We start from the raw sequence: 16,864 nt of genomic DNA, 5'->3' as shown, positions 1-16,864 counted from the left end.
TTTTCTCTTACCGAGTAGAAGTAAATTGGCGGAAAATGGGAACGGGAATTGTTTGTTGTAAGTCATACAAGGGCGCCTTCAAATCTACTCTGACGTGAGCTCACGCGAAGCTAAAGCTGCAAGGTTCACGCCATTTTACATGAAACGTGAAAGGACAAGCTGACGTTTGCCGTTTCACATAAAGGAGTTGCTTAATCTCTCTTTTATCATTATCGTTAACGCGATCCCTATCTTGATTGTTATTGTTGTCATTAGAGTGGCGGATGTATTACACTACTGTTTTCATTTTGTTACAGGAAGTTACAGCTGTTGAATTTCATCCCAGCGCTTTGGTCTTGGCATCTAGCAGTAAAGACTGCACAGTTAAACTGTTCGATATCTCCAAACCCTCCGTGAAAAAGGCATATCGTTCCCTTCAAGTAAGCTACCTGTATATGGCAAACATTCTGAACATTTCATAAACTATTCAGTAACTGATATCTGAATTGGATCTAGGAGTTTTTGATGGAGGTGAAGGGAGAGGGGGTCGTAAATTTTGATTGAACAAACACTATAGGTATAGTATATGAGAACGATCCTTCGCAGTAAAGCACTATTTGAGCAATAGTGAAAATCAGACCTGAAAAAAATTTCAGGCCTGTACGGGATTCGAACCACTGACCTCTGCGATACTAGTGCAGCGCTCTACCAATTGAGCTAACAAGTTGGCTTGTTAGCTCAATTGGTAGAGCGCTGCACTAGTATCGCAGAGGTCAGTGGTTCGAATCCCGTACAGGCCTGAAATTTTTTTCAGGTCTGATTTTCACTATTGCTCAAATAGTGCTTTACTGCGAAGGATCGTTCTCATATACGTCTCATAACCGCAGTTCACACATATGTTTCATATGTTTGTTACTATAGGTATAGGTCTGATGGGAAGGCTGGCATGGACTCACTCACTCTCCTCCCCTCCCCCTTTCACTCCCCTCCCCCTTTCACTCCCCTCCCCCTTTCACTCCCCTCCCCCTTTCACTCCCCTCCCCTTTCACTCCCCTCCCCCTTTCACTCCCCTCCCCCTTTCACTCCCCTCCCCCTTTCACTCCCCTCCCCCTTTCACTCCCCTCCCCCTTTCACTCCCCTCCCCCTTTCACTCCCCTCCCCTTTCACTCCCCTCCCCTTTCATTCCCCTCCCCCTTTCACTCCCCTCCCCTTTCACTCCCCTCCCCTTTCACTCCCCTCCCCTTTCACTCCCTTCCCCTTTCACTCCCCTCCCCCTTTCACTCCCCTCCCCCTTTCACTCCCCTCTCCCTTTCACTCCCCTCCCCCTTTCACTCCCCTCCCCCTTTCACTCCCCTCCCCCTTTCACTCTCCTCCCCCTTTCACTCCCCTCCCCCTTTCACTCCCCTCCCCTTGAGTCCCCCTCCGCTGAGTCTACTACTGAAGCAACCTATTAACTTATACGCATTGTGCAAAGGGTAGTTTTAAATTATTTGAGGTTGGTAAAAACTGCAAGTTACGATCTGTTTTTCTTTCAGGAAGCCGAGGTTGTAACATCTATTTCGTTTCATCCCACAGGAGATTTCATTCTTGTTGGCACAGAGCACCCAACCAGTGAGTTCTTTTTTCCTATTTAAACCCAGACTACAAGCAGCCCGTCCTTTTCCGTCACACGAAATCACGGAGAAGAAAATTGCTGTAAATTAGTGTACTGAATTTTTGTTAATTATGTTATGGCCGATAAGCAGTAGTCGCGTAGTCTTTTCTCATACCCAGACCCTTTGCGTTTATTACATGGTAGGATCTGGGTACGAGATTACTTATAGTCAAATTCAAAGAGCAGTGAAAGTCTTACTGAGTGCGACTTGACCATCAAGATGAAAAAAAAAAAAATAAGTCCTTTGGCCTTTGTACGCTAGCATGTCTTGAAACATTTTATTCTGACTTAATGTAATCAAACTAATTTACAAGATGAGCCATTCCAAAAAAGAACTCTTTTCGGACACATTCGATGGCATTCTTCATAAGGATTTTTTTTTTATTATAGCTGATAATGGACTCTTCTTATATCCTGTTCTTGCAGGAGTATGCTGTCATTCATCCACTCTAAACATATTAATCGTTTTGTAGTTCGTTTTTTTTTGACAGTTCGTCTTTATGATACAAACACAGGGCAGTGTTTTGTACCGGCAAACCCTCGCGAATATCACACAGGATCTATTAATATGGTAAGATTAATTTTATTTTTGACAAATTTTAATCACACGGGTGAGCTGTTAACAAGAACTGTTACTCTACATTTTTTACCCATAAGACAGTCTTAGCCCAGGGACTGGTCATTAGTTATCGCCCAGGAGGAGGGAGGGGGGGAGTTGTAAGATTTTCGTTGTGTCATTTTAAGATTTACTCGATCAGCCTGTAAGGTTATGTAACATTACTATCTCCCCCCCCCCCCCCCAAAGTCATATGCAGTCAATTGACTGTAGATTTTATGTAGCCCCACCCGCTTATATTCTGTTGGTGACGACTGATTCCCCCTTTGCTCCCCGCGAAAACCAAGGACCACAAAATCCCCCCCCCCCAGGATATTAAAAAAAAAAACTGGTCCCGTACATCCAATTTCTTACAGACAAAACATAGCATTACTTGCAACACAATTCTTAATGCTGCTTCCAACTGGAGAGAAAATGAAAATTATTCAATTTACAGTGAATTCTGATTTCTGGGGCAGCATTAGGTTGAGAATTGTCTAAATACTAGTAAACTGTAAAACAGACGATATACGTGTAATTCTAGAGTGTCCATGTCCTTGTTACTCGGAATGTAAGATTGACCCTTGAACCCCTAGAGTGACTAGAAATTAATTTCTCCTCACAATTTCACAGCTGAATCACACATTAAGGTCACGAGAATAAATGAAATGATCACCATCTAACAAAGCTCTTGATTGTTGACTAAATTCTCCTTTTCAGTTCGTTAGGAAATGTATGGAGAACAGTGTAGAGAATATGCGTACTGATCATGATGTGAGGGTGTTAAGGGTTAACAGGGCTTCGTTCATCAATTGTAGGTGCAATATTCTGCATTAGCTAATCTTTATGCATCTTGTAGCAAGGATACATCAATAAAGGTAGGTGGGACCAACACAGTGGTGAAAGTTTTGCGCATGTGCAATTATTGAAAATGTTTAAGGTGTTTTATAGAGAACATGTCAGTCAAACACAGGGCATGCGCGAGGGGAGTAAGTTTGACGTCTGCGTGCCAATTTACCCGCGCGAAGGAAAACATAAGATAATCCACAACCGTCTCGGGGGAAAAAGAGAGAGAAAATTAAAACACTCATAGCAATTTGTAATAGGAAATCTAAATTAGGGAAAAGAAAACCTTGCCACTCCTGCAAAGCTTATTAATTACGAGTATCCTGTTGAATTACCGTTCTGTTTTGAGTTTTACCAAAACAGTTCATGACTTTTAAGACATAGTCACTTAATGGCTTATGTGATTCTTTGTAACGCGGAAGATGCAAAAGAGCCACGCAAGTGTGGGGCCGGTCCACCTTTTCCGGACTGGCTCGCACCCTGACGCACACACGTCAGCTTTCATTATGGCTTTCTTTACGATTGTCTGCGGAAGGACCATGTGGGTCATATTATTATGAATATTACGTTGAAAATATTTCCTTATTTTTTGTTGTAAATAACTTGACACACGATAACACATGTCTTCATTTGCTGTAGATCTGGGATGGAGTTAGCAATCGATGTATTGCAACATTTGAACAGGCACACCAGGGTGGAGAGGTTAGTTATGTACAGGCAAACAAAAGTGGTGAGGTTAGTCATGTACAGGCACACCAAAGTGGAGATTTTAGTTTTGTAGAGGCACACTACATTTGAGAGGTTAGTTATGTACAAACACACCAGGGTGGAGAGGTTTGTTTTGTCCAAAAACATCGCGATGGAGAGGTTAGCTATATACAAACACACTAAGGTGGAGAGGTTAATTTTGTACAAACACACCAAGGTGGAGGGGTTGGTTTTGTACAAACAACAGGGTGGAGAGGTTAGTTTTAGACAGGCACACAGGGGTGAAGAGGTTATTTATGTCAGGCGTACTAGGGTGGAGAGGGTAGTTATGTATAGGTACATCAAGGTGCATGGGGTAGTTATGTATAGGCACACCAGGGTGGAGAGGGTAGTTATCATGTATAGGTATGCCAAGGTGCACGGAGTAGTTATGTACAGGCACACCAGGGTGGAGAGGGTAGTTATGTATAGAATGTCAAGGTGCACGGAGTAGTTATGTATAGGCACACCAGGGTGGAGAGGGTAGTTATGTATAGGTACATCAAGGTGCACGGGGTAGTTATGTAGAGGCACATCAGGGTGGAGAGGGCAATTATGTATAGGTATGTCAAGGTGCACGGAGTAGTTATGTTCAGGCACACCAGGGTGGAGAGGGTAGTTATGTATAGGTATGCCAAGGTGCACGGAGTAGTTATGTACAGGCACACCAGGGTGGAGAGGGTAGTTATGTATAGGTACATCAAGGTGCACGGAGTAGTTATGTAGGGGCACACCAGGGTAGAGAGGGTAGTTATGTATAGGTATGTCAAGGTGCACGGAGTAGTTATGTACAGGCACGCCAGGGTGGAGAGGGTAGTTATGTATAGGATGTCAAGGTGCACGGAGTAGTTATGTACAGGCACACCAGGGTGGAGAGGGTAGTTATGTATAGGTACATCAAGGTGCATGGAGTAGTTATGTAGAGGCTCACCAGGGTGGAGAGGGTAGTTATGTATAGGTACATCAAGGTGCACGGGGTAGTTATGTAGAGGCACACCAGGGTGGAGAGGGTAGTTATGTATAGGTACATCAAGGTGCACGGAGTAGTTATGTAGAGGCACACCAGGGTGGAGAGGGTAGTTATGTATAGGTATGTCAAGGTGCAAGTGTAGTTATGTGCAGGTACAGCAGGGTCGAGGGGGTAGTTAGGTGGAGGCACACATGGATAGAGAGGGTAGTTATGTGCAGGCACACCAGAGTGAAGTTGTTAGTTACTTACAGGCAAACCAGGATGGAGAGGTTAGTAGTGTAGAGGACTTTGTACGAATTACTAAGATGGTGTTTTCTGCTGCAGGTGTATTCAGTTTGTTTTTCTCAAAACGGAAAGGTAAGAAGAAAAAAATTATGGTTTCTTACTTTGTTCAATTGCACTTAAGATATTTTTTCTAACAAAAAATGCTTACTTGAAAGCTAGTGGTATAATTTCAGCTTGTGTTAGTGTAGACTGTTCCAGGCATTCAGGAATTTAAACAAAGGGCAATAAAAAATGGCGCGTTGGTAGCAGAGGAGTGGAAAAACGATGGAGGCTTGGGTCTGGTCATGTAACGAACGACTTGACCCGAGCCTCTCTCGGTTTTCGCTCTGCTCCCTTTGTCACGCTGTTCACAACTTTGCATGGATTTCGTATCGTTCCACTTGCTGAAAGCCGTGAACAGGCTAATGTTGAAAATAACAGAGATTTGAAAACTCAGTACTTTTTACTCTCTTGCAGTATATTGTTTCAAGTGGAAAAGATTCTCGTGTGTATCTATGGGAACTCTCTACTGGTAATAAACTCAAAACGATTAACTTTTACTTGTTTTTAGTTTGTTTTTTATTGTGATTCTACCTTAATAATCTTTCAACCTCCGAGAGGGACTGGCTTCTAATTTCTCCTTACAGTATCGTCCTTGAATCAAATGTAGAGGTTATGAGAATAATGGAAATGATCACCAATTTACTGTAAGAAGCTCCTGATTGTTAAACAAATTCTCCTTGGCATTACCACAGGAAATATAGAGAGAACGGTGTGGAGAATATAAATACTAGTGTTAGTGTGTCAATGGTGAACTTTTACAGGGAGTACAGAATGTGCCTTTACTTCAGCATCAACAGTCAGTTATACACCGACAAAGACTGTTTTACTTCGTTCAATTTTATTTTAGGAAAGGCTCTAAGCATGTACATGGGCGCCACAATGTCGAACTACAGGACACAGATTGTTTTCAACCACACCGAGGATTTTTGTGTGTCCAGTTTGATAATGTTTGTTGTTTTTTGAGGATCTATATAATAAGTACTGGAAACATTCTGTAACTGACTCCAGGCGCGATAACCGCAAGTTCAGAATTAGAAATAAGGACGTCGAAGCACTGAATAAGAGCCTTGAACTTCGTGTTGATTTCCAATCTTTATTACAATGTACCAATGCTCAAAACCGTCAAACTAAAATACAAGCGAGAAAATCTAATCTAAGCGACATGAAAGGACAAAGCCGAACAATGAATGGATGTGATAAAAACATGAACGCAGGAAATGGCAAAACAACTAAACTAGAAATAACCGACGAAATGAAGCTAAGAAAGGTAGAAACACGTGCTTACCGATTGTCCTCTCTGTACGCCTGAGTAGTTATATACGCAAGATCCAAAGACTTCGTAACGAACGCAATAAACTTCAAGAACTTAAACTTAGACGGTACACACAGACTACTAGTAAAGACGCACGAGGCTCTGAAATACGATCTGACAGAAACGTCACAAATATCTAACGTAGACAGTTACACATTCAAACAAGACAAAGAGAGAGGAGCTTATTAGATAAGAGGGGATACGAGAGAAAAGGGCTTATTAGAGAGAGGGCACTTACTATAAAGGGGAGATAACTAGAGAGGGGAATCTATAGGAGAGAGGGGAGCTTATTATATAAGATTGGATGCGAGAGAAAAGGGCTTATTAGAGAGGGCACTTACTATAAAGGGGAGATAACTAGAGAGGAAAGTCTATAGCAGAGGGGCGAGCTTGTAAGACAGAGGGTCTTATCGCCAGAGAGGGGTACCTACAAAAGAGGGGAGATAATTACAGAGAGGGAGCTTGTTAGAGAGAGAAACCTTTTAAGAGAAGGGGAACTTATTATTAAGGGGGAGCATCTTAGTGCGGGGATGCTTTTTGGAGAGGGGGCAAGAAAGAGGACTTATTGGAGTGGGGGGGGGGGATGATAGGAAGGGGAATATCAGAGTGGGGGCTCATTAGATAGGGGGCTTATCAGAAAGGGAACGTTATGAGAAAAGGGGCCATTAGGAGAGGAGTTCCTCAGACAGGAGGCTTTTAAGCAAGGGGGGCTCGTAGAGAAGGGGCTTATGAGAGGTGAGGAATATTTAGGGTGGCTGAGAGAGGGCTCATTTGAGAGGGGGCTCACTCAAGAAGGGCTCATTGGAGAGGAAGGTCTTAATAAAACGTTGCGATTCTGTTTGCTAAATTTTCAACCTATTCAATTTTAATACTGATTGCCGCAGACGAATCGAATAACAGTATAGCATGCTGGGACACGAGGTCGACAGAGCTGCAGAAAACTCTCAGTTTAGGTACAAATAAAACGGTTTCTTTGTTCCTGTAAAAAGTATGGTAGTAGAGGCCTCGTTTTGCGTGTCTTTGTTCATGTGTCACGCATTCAATGATAAACATCCACAACCCGGAAAACCATTTCGTTTTTTATTAAGACCACGTTATGAAACGAGTGCACGTGAAAAGCTCGCTCATTTCACGTGCGCCCCACATGACGTTAAAAAGACCAGCGAAGTGGAATCATGATTACGACGGCGAAACTTAACTCTGGGACTGGGACTGAATGCGCTAATATTCCTGTGGTATACATGTGCTTTCTTTAGGTCACAACAACCATATTCGCTGCATCACCCACTCCCCCACAGGAGCAGCGTTTGTCTCGTGCAGCGATGACTTAAGAGCAAGGTTTTGGTACTGTGAGGGAGTATAAGGATTTCCTCCGCCGATCGCATCGAAAGAAATAGCTTAGAATTCGTGTTCCTTAAACCGATCTTCAATACAAATGTAAATCTACAGTCAACCTCAATTTCTGCTTAAATCTCTCAGAGATTCACCCTTCTCGTTCGGCTCTGTTTAATCTGTAAGACTTTGAAATAAAATCTAGCGCCATTTAACGTGTTTGTTTTATTTATGATAACTATCAGAGCGTAGAAAGTAAATCTGCAATTGCTTTGTTGTTCCCTTACTCTGCTCTGTGATTGACCCAGAAAACTCTCGCAAATCTCTTAACCAATCAGATACAAAAGTGAAAATATCGTCGATTTGGTCACCCGCGCTTTTAGCGGTTTGGTCGGTTTTGCTTTTAAGTTTCCTAAAGTTATTTTCTTGTGACTACTTTGGTTTTGGTTTTACGACACTCTCCCCTTTGCTTTTAACATTGCTCTCATTATTATTGGTATTACTATTATTACAACTATTTAAGTTGAGGTTCAGTATATGAACTTATGTCTTCAAAGTGTAGGTAGCATTTTGGCAAAACTGAGAAAACTGATTCATAATTCAGGTCGCACAATTGAAAGCCAAAATAATCATCTTTACGAAGTGTGTTTTTAACTAAGATATCCGGTTTCTATCACAGCTATTTTTTAGATATTATTTAAAACTTTAGTATAATGAATTCCAAGAACAAAAAATATCAATAATATTTTGGTTGTAAGACCTTATATTAGAAGTAAAGAGATAGACCACAACAACATCAGCTTGGGACTCTTTTGTAGGCAATCACAGGGCTGAGAATGAACTTGTAAGGAAAATGATAATGTGATAGGGCAAAGTTCAATTGAGTGTCGAAAGTAATCCTGGCTGGCTCTGTTTTTGCCTTACCTCGCTTTGTGATTGGTCCAGAAAACACGCGCCAATCTCTCAACCAATCAGACGCTAAACTAAAAACAATTACGACTTGGTCTCACGCGTTTTCCCACGCTTTTGGATGATTGGTCGGTTTTTTAGCTTCAGTTCTCCCAAAGGTATTTTCCTTTCTTCTGATTGGCCGTTGTGATTCCTTTGTTTCAGTTTTACGACACTCAATCCAAAAGCACTCTATCGCTAACACCATTATTATTTTTCTTACCATATTACAGTTTAGGTTCCAAATATGTAAAATATTTGGAACCTAAAATATAATTTTATCTAAAGCGCAAGTCCGTATCCATCTGTCAGAATACTTTTTCTGGGATATCAGTTCAACAAACAGTTTCTATGTTGCTGTGCGTCTCTTCAGTATTGAAAATGGAGGCACTTCTTTTAAAAATTTCCACCACATCGCAAAAGAATGCAGCCATAAGTGTGTCGATTTTCATTACGGGGCTCACTCGATAGTCGATGTCTCCATTTGCTTTTAAAACCCACAGACGAACATGCCGCTCACAATATGAAATGTACAAAACAGCGCAATTGCTCTCTTGACTCACAATCCTTTCGATCCTTGGCCGAGATGTTGAATCAGCTGAGATGTGGCTTTCAATTGAGAGTTTATCTGCCATTAATTCTGCGAGGCCTCTAGCGCGTCTTAGCTCCTCCACATTAAGAGAGTCTCGCACACTTCCGGTGGCACACAGCATGCGACTGAGCAACTCGTAGGGGAAATTACCGTGCTTTTCTAAGAGACATACTTTAAATCATCGTTTTCTTTAAGAAAATGTCGCAACTTTTCATAAATTTCAATACTTTGACGAAGATACACCATTGCCTCCTGAAGATTTGATTCCGATATCTTTAACTGAGTGATTCCGAGAAGGCTGTGAAAGTCAGTCATATTGTTTCCTATTTCGCTGCTCATCAAGTGCGCATTCCCAAAGTATTTTTCCGATTCGCAGTAATTGCCAAGCGATAAGGACACGTGCCCAAGGTTTACATAGATCATACCTTGTTCTCGTCTATCGCCAGTATTGATGGTGATAGCAAGCCCTTTCCCGAGTAACTCTCTAGCCTTCTGGCAGTCATGAAACGAATTTACCAGATTTGCCAGGTTTGCGTAGCAGCACACTTCCATCGTTCTGTCGCCAATTTCTATACTGATGGCGAGTGCCTTGTAAAAATGTTCCTTAGCCTCCTTATTTTTACTAACTGATAGAAACGCAGCGCAAAGACTCACATAGAGACCTCCTTCCCCTTTCCTGTTGCCAATTTCTGTTGCGATAGCAAGAGCTTTCTCGTGATATTCTTTAGCCTTCTGATATTCACCGAGTGATTCAAACACATTTCCAAGGTTCCCGTACCATGTCCCTTCTCCTTTCCTGTTACCAATTTCTGTTGCGATAGCAAGAGCTTTTCGTAATATTCTTTAGCCTTCTGATATTCACCGAGTAATTTAAACACATTTCCAAGGTTTCCATACCTTGTCCCTTCTCCATACCTGTCGCCAATTTTTGTTGCGATAGCAAGAGCTTTCTCGTTATATTCTTTAGCCTTCTGATATTCACCGAGTGAGTCAAACACAGTTCCAAGGTTCCCATACCTTGTTCCTTCTCCTTCCCTGTCGCCAATTTCTGTTGCGATAGCAATAGCTTTCTCGTGATATTCTTTAGCCTTCTGATATTCACCGAGTAATTCAAACACATTTCCAAGGTTCCCAAGCCATGTCCCTTCTCCTTCCCTATCGCCAATTTCTGTTGCGATAGCAAGAGCTTTCTCGTGATATTCTTTAGCCTTCTGATATTCACCGAGTGATTCAAACACAGTTCCAAGGTTCCCATACCTTCTCCCTTCTCCTTTCCTATCGCCAATTTCTGTTGCGATAGCAAGAGCGTTCTTGTGATATTCTTTAGCCTTCTGATATTCACCGAGTTACTTAAACACATTTCCAAGGTTCCCATTACATGCCCCTTCTCCCTCCCTGTTGCCAATTTCTGTTGCGATAGCAAGAGCTTTCTCGTGATATTCTTTAGCCTTGTGATATTCACCGAGTGACTTAAACACAAGTCCTAGCCATGCACAAGTCACTGATTCTCCAATTCTGTAGCCAATTGATTTTGCGATGGCAAGTGCGCCTCCAAAAAGTTCCTTGGCTTCTGCAAGCCTACTTCGTCTTTGATATTTTTCTCCCAGTTCAATCATTGATTTTCCAGCATTGTGGAACATGGCGATAAGTTTGTTGGTGTATCGTACTGCGTTTGTGTAACCGGAGATTGCGTAGTACGCATTGAATATTACCTCAGAGACATCCAGTCCGTTCATATCAAAGCCTAGATTGTTGAGTAAGACTAAACATTCATAACACAAATGAGCGGCTTGTATACCACGATCAGTGTTTAGAAGACATGTGGCAACATCTGAACCTATCCTGATCTTCTGTAGGATTTCACTCGTGTTAGTGATCACGTACTTCTTTTGGTTTGACCAAATAACTTCCTGAAATGGATAGAAAAATCAACAGGTTAAAATACAGAAAACTTAAATAACTAAATTAGATGATGACTCTTGGTAGCTATCTCTCTGCGAAAGTTTAGGCAGTGCTCACTTTCCACGAATGCTTGTTAGTGCGAGTGCAACATTACTTTTCTCTCTTCGTTTTTCCATAGCTAATGAATTGTGCATAAACAACACTGATTCTGGACAAGTTGTGATGGAAAATATAAGAAAACACGTAACTTTTAGACCAAACCTATGGGGGAAGGGGTGCTTAGGTCAATTTATTTCGGGTATGTGCCGTTCTTCCTCAGAACCCTTCTTAATCCCCCCTCTCATAGACAATTAATTGTCTGATCCTCCAGCGTCCCCCCCCCCCCCTCTAAAAATGATGTGATCTCCAGAATCCTCCACCTTCCTTTGGATGGCAAAACGATAAAAACTGGTTCATATGAACATTGATTGCCCCTCCCCTCCCCGACTCCTTTGCTGATGTTTCATCTGCGCGTAATTCAGATAAAATGTATCAATAGCATCTCAGATTTAAAACTCCGCTTTTGGATTCATTGAGTTGATATCCGTCACAGAAAATGTTTGTATTATTTTTCAACCACCACATGGGCAGAGAGTGAAACCTGTTAAATTTTCTTATATTTTCTGACAGAATAAAAACGTGAATTCTTTTAAGAAAAGTGAAAATAATGGGCGGAAGCCATAGAACTATAAGAGAGAGACGGCTCACCTTTATAAACAAACGCGTGCCTCGTTCAGTTTCCTGGTCGTTTGATTCGTAAAACCAGAAGTTGGAAACTGAAAGAAAAACTTATCCTGTCAATATTGAATGCAAATAAATATGCGTTCTTGTCCAAGGGTGAGGTGAAGAAGGCTGGATATTCGGCGAGTTGTTTTTCTTTGCGTTTGTAATGATCGAGACTAAGTGGTGGTCCACAAAGAACGCCAGAGAGGCTAATATCCAGCCTTTCTTGGCCTAACAGGCTTGGCCGATAAATGATTTGTTATACAACAAAAAAATTCCACTTTACTTTCAAATAATTAAAGAATGATTTCTTTATCATAGAGAGCCAACTGTGTTTGCAGCACATTAAACCTACGAGAGTTGTTTATTTATTTTTTTTTTTTGTTCTGCCTGTTCTCTACCGCTTTTGCGACTCCATCGCCGACATTGTCAAAAAATAATAAACTTTGTAAGGGTGTTCCACACAATTTTGTTTCTTGCTCAGGAACAAAGAGGGCGATCCCGAGCGGGAAAAAAGGTTCCACCTTGCCAATCAGAACTAACATTTCGCTTCATCTTGCTTACGTGTCAGCTATATATCAAATAGTTTTAATACAAAGTAGGGATTTGCATTGATTGATTGGTAAATAAATATCACCGCTCCACTCTTTTCATACAAAATACGAAGAAAAGTATTGGAGTGCGTGCTGTTTACATCATAACCTTTTTGCTCTTAAAAATTGATTTGCCTTGCGCCTTATTTAACCCTGTCAGAGTTAAGTTACAAATAGCTTCTCCTCTTTAATATCGAAACATTATCATGCAAATAGGTGATGAGAATACAGAAACTGCCCAGCGGTAAGAAAGCGATCTTGACCCAACATCAAATTCTCTACACTTTTTTAAAGGAAATGCATGTGACTAAGAAGGGAGAAATGCTTATGAGACCTTGGAGGTGAAGGTTTAAGGAAGGCAAAAACCAATTTATTTTGCTTACAAATCTTTGTTCGCGTCAAACTTTACGACGGAAAATTTTCCCCACTTTTTCTGAGACTGTTTGGATCTCTTGTATTCCAATCACTGACTAAAACAAGTTTCCATAGTTTAAAATTACTCTGGATTGTTTAAAAAAGGAAAAAATGTTTTTTAAATTTTTTAGTGTTTATTGGCTGCTTACCTTACAATCAAATCATTGTACTCGACACGTGGCACGTGTCGAGTTTGATGCGTTATTCACGTGACTTCAGAATTCAAAAGCAAGAAATTGAAATAAAAACCTGTAAAAGAACTATGAATGCAAATAGCAAGAGTCACGCGAGTGAAGAACAAAATGTTAATTTGATCGATTAAATAAAAATTATAGTTAGTCTCAGTTAAATCATTCAGATCGCTGAAAGAACAAATCGTCAGCAGATTTAAAAAGTTCCAATTAGTGGGCTGGAGGCTTTTACGGCTAAAGGTTGGAATTTCAGGCATATTATGGCTAACAGTTAATTTCTTTCCGTTGTGATAAACGAAAAATTTTTTATGGCTACTCTTTCTACGCTCAACGGCAAATTGTTTTGTCGTTTTACGGCTAACGGTTTACCACATTGAGAACCTCATTTCAAAGATTGCTTTCACGTTTGAATTCTCTGTCACCAAATATAAGCTAGTTTCTGTCAGAATTTAAAAAAAAGTGTCTGTGAATTATTTTATTCAAGCTGCTTACCAAATGGAAAACGTAGAAGTTTCCGAGTTTAGTATCCTGATCGTCTGATGAATGAAACCAAAATCAAGAAACCGCGTGCCTGCAAAACAAAAATTTATGAAAATAGCCAGTGTCGCAACAATGTTTGAGCTTGATCTTAAAACTCATATTAACCCTTGAACTCCCATGAGTGATCAAGACAGAATTTCTCCTAACAATATCAACACGAAATCAAGCACACAAGTTATGAGAATAAAGAAAAGTATCAAATAGGAGAGTATCAGTTGACCTAGTACCAAATTCTCCTAACTGACTTCATACCAATTATATGGCAGACAGTATGGAGAATTATGACTGAAATATTTGGACTGAAAGGGTTAATACTTAAAATTATTCCACTCGCGCTTGTTGGATATGAGATGATAGATAGCCAACGAGGCGCTACGCGCCTCGTTGGCCATAATCATCTCATATCCAACAAGCGCGAGTGGAATAATTGTTTTATTAAAAACGCCCCCAAGATATTACACAAATCTCACCAAATCTTAAGTTTTTTAGCTCCTTTTAATTTTAAGCTGACGCGTACGCTTACAATATTTGTACATTATGGTATATTGGCTCATATACCATAATGGCTAAGCCAATAAAAAGTCTTGAATTGCATTATCCAATGATCCAGTGTTTAATAATTACCAATATACCGGGATGAAAAAATCAAACCTTTCTCGACTTAAGAGATTGTTTGAAATTCGGAATCCTCTGCAATAAATTTTTTCACGGACTTGCGATCCGAAAATTTCAGTTTTCAGAGACCAGAGAAGAATAATACTCAAGTTTGTTTATGCTCTTACCCTACAAAAATATATAAATCGTGTCTTTTTCAGAGTTAATTCTTAACTTATAACAAACGAAATAAAAAAGACTTGATCTCGAAAGACAGACTAATAGTTATCAATATATTACCAATATATTAGGATAAAATAAAATCGAATCCATCTCGATTTATCAATTTGTTTGAAATTGGGAATCCTCTCCCAAAATTTTTTTTCACAAAGTTTCGATCCAAAATATTTCTGTTTTCAGAAACGAGTGAAAAAAAATTCAATTAAAAAACTAATAAATTGTGTTTTATTCGGTGTTAATTCGAATAAACGTATGACACACGAAATTAGAATCAAGAAACTGAAAAAAAATTTCCTGGAAAACAGATTGCAGAAAAAATTACGACCCTGATCAGTAAAATAATAACAACTTCTGCGTTCTGTTTCCTCATTTCTGTTTCTTAAAGGAGAAACCTCCGACAGAAGAGAGAAGTTAATCACCAACGTTGAAACGCACGTAGTTCTTTCACAAGATATATTAATACAAAGCTACGCTATCTCCTTTATCATTCTTCCCTTGTTTCCCGAAACCATGGACCCCCCCCCCCCCACAATTCCCCGCCCCCTTCCCTGGATGGTAAATTATGCCTCACTTCTTACAAACAAACCACTGCCTTACTCACAACAAAATGATTGATGCCGCTTCCAACTTCCAACTTAAGAAGAAAATAAATTTGTTTTATTTACAATAAATTTTGATTTCTGGGGTCGCGTGAGGTTGACAACGATCCTTATGTTGTAGAACTATTGTCTCCCTGCTATTCGGAATTACAAAATTGACTCTTTAACCACTAAGAGGGACTAGCATCTAATTTCTCCTCACAATTTCACAGCTGAATCACACATTAAGGTCACGAGAATAAAGGAAATGATAACAAAGCTCTTGATTGTTGACCAAATTCTCCTTGCCAGCTCGTTAGGAAATGTACTGAGAACAGTTTAGAGAATATGCATACTATCATGATGTGAGGGTGTAAAGGGTTAACAGGGCTTCCTTCATCAGTTGTAGGTGCAATATTCCCCATCAGCAATTTTTATGCATTAATCATCTCGCGTGAAAGAAAATTTCAAAAAACACAGGTAGAAATCTATGAAAGGAAATTCATAGTAAGGAAAAGGAAAACTCGAGACTCTTCGAACATAGAGGTAATGAATTACGAGTATCCTGTTGAATTTTTTTCTATTTGGAGTTTCACCAAACAGGTTTTGACCTTTAAAACGCTTTCACTTTCTGGCTTGCGTTGCTCTCTGTAACTCGGAAGATGTAAAAGAGCCGTGCGAGTTTGGAGTCGGACGACCCTTTTTCGGACGGGCTCACGACAGCTTTCGTTATGGTTTTCTCAAGGATTATCTGGGGAGGGGGGGCATATGGTTCATATAATTATGAATATTATGTCGGAAATTTGTCTTCTGTTTTGCTGTTACAGCACATGATAACACGTGTCCCGATTCGTTGTAACTTTGGTGGAGTCAATAACCCATGCGGTGCATCGCAAAATTTGAAATGCCACACCATGGTGGAGAGGCATTATTTCATCTTGTGTTGGTGTAGACTGCTCCAGGCATTCAGGAAGTTAAACAAAGCTCAATTAAAACGGCGGGTAAGTAGCAGAGGTGTGAAAAAACCTATTTTAACCCTTTAGATCGTAAAGTTGACAGGCTTCTTTCTCCTTACAATATCACCCTTGAAGGGCGTAGCCAGGGGGGTCCTGGGGTGCCCCTGAGCCCCCCCTTGGTAGGCCTTCTTTTAAGCAAACAACCTACAACATTCAGGTGGTGAAAATGCCATGACAATATCTTGGCCTGCCCAGTATACTCTCACTGCTCATCCCAAAACTGTAACATTAAGTAAAACATGCACGGTGTGGAGGTTGACATGACAATGTGGTAAGTAGCCTCTGTGACCCCCCCCCCCTTTGAAAAATCCTGGCTACGCCCCTGCCCTTGAATCAAATGTAAAGGTTAGGAGAATAATGGAAATGATCACCAATCTACTGTAAGAAACTCCTGATTGTCAAACAAATTCTCCTTGTGGTTACCATCGGAAATGTACTGAGATCAGTGTGGAGAATATAGATGTTAATACAGAGATATAAAGGGTAAGAGCAGGAGGGAGAGCGGTTTGAAATTTATTTATTTATTTATTTATTTAGAAGATTTGCCGATAGGCAGGAACACCGCAACAGCTTTCCGCCAATCACTGCGGGCTCAGTAACCCATCCAACCCACCCCAGGGGAGGAAAACCATCATACAGTAATCTCGTACGTGGGAAATTAACGTCTCCTACCCCTAAGCCTCCAGAAGACGTGACCTCCATTTATTCGTCCCTATCCGAGAAGACTAGAAT

The 16,864-nt window shown here is 40.6% G+C and overlaps 2 protein-coding genes and 2 long non-coding RNA genes across 4 annotated transcripts; 2 read left to right on the top strand and 2 right to left on the bottom strand.

Moving 5' to 3' along the window:
- The first annotated feature begins 3,711 nt into the window (after positions 1 to 3,711).
- Positions 3,712 to 6,047, top strand: LOC148724716 (uncharacterized). The gene is made up of 4 exons (XR_015990876.1): positions 3,712 to 3,776; positions 5,116 to 5,148; positions 5,533 to 5,587; positions 5,966 to 6,047. It is a non-coding gene; the product is annotated as an uncharacterized LOC148724716 (long non-coding RNA).
- A 1,208-nt stretch (positions 6,048 to 7,255) lies between these two features.
- On the top strand, positions 7,256 to 7,977 carry LOC148724715 (uncharacterized). Its single transcript, XR_015991123.1, has 2 exons — positions 7,256 to 7,383; positions 7,687 to 7,977. It is a non-coding gene; the product is annotated as an uncharacterized LOC148724715 (long non-coding RNA).
- A 1,975-nt stretch (positions 7,978 to 9,952) lies between these two features.
- Positions 9,953 to 10,639, bottom strand: LOC148724714 (uncharacterized; the record flags this gene model as incomplete). Its single annotated transcript, XM_088729657.1, has 1 exon — positions 9,953 to 10,639. A coding segment is annotated over one exon (687 nt), but the record flags the coding sequence as incomplete, so codon positions are not given.
- Positions 10,639 to 11,098, bottom strand: LOC148724713 (uncharacterized). The gene has a single exon (XM_088729653.1). It carries the CDS (start codon positions 11,036 to 11,038, stop codon positions 10,649 to 10,651), a length of 390 nt encoding a protein of 129 aa, XP_088585779.1. The 5' UTR covers positions 11,039 to 11,098; the 3' UTR covers positions 10,639 to 10,648.
- Between the last annotated feature and the right edge of the window lie 5,766 nt (positions 11,099 to 16,864).

Source organism: Stylophora pistillata, chromosome 8 (genome assembly GCF_964205215.1).
Source record: "Stylophora pistillata chromosome 8, jaStyPist1.2, whole genome shotgun sequence".
Lineage (NCBI taxonomy): Eukaryota > Metazoa > Cnidaria > Anthozoa > Scleractinia > Pocilloporidae > Stylophora > Stylophora pistillata.
Note: the sequence above shows the minus strand (reverse complement) of the source record. Positions and strands in the feature narration are given on the sequence as shown.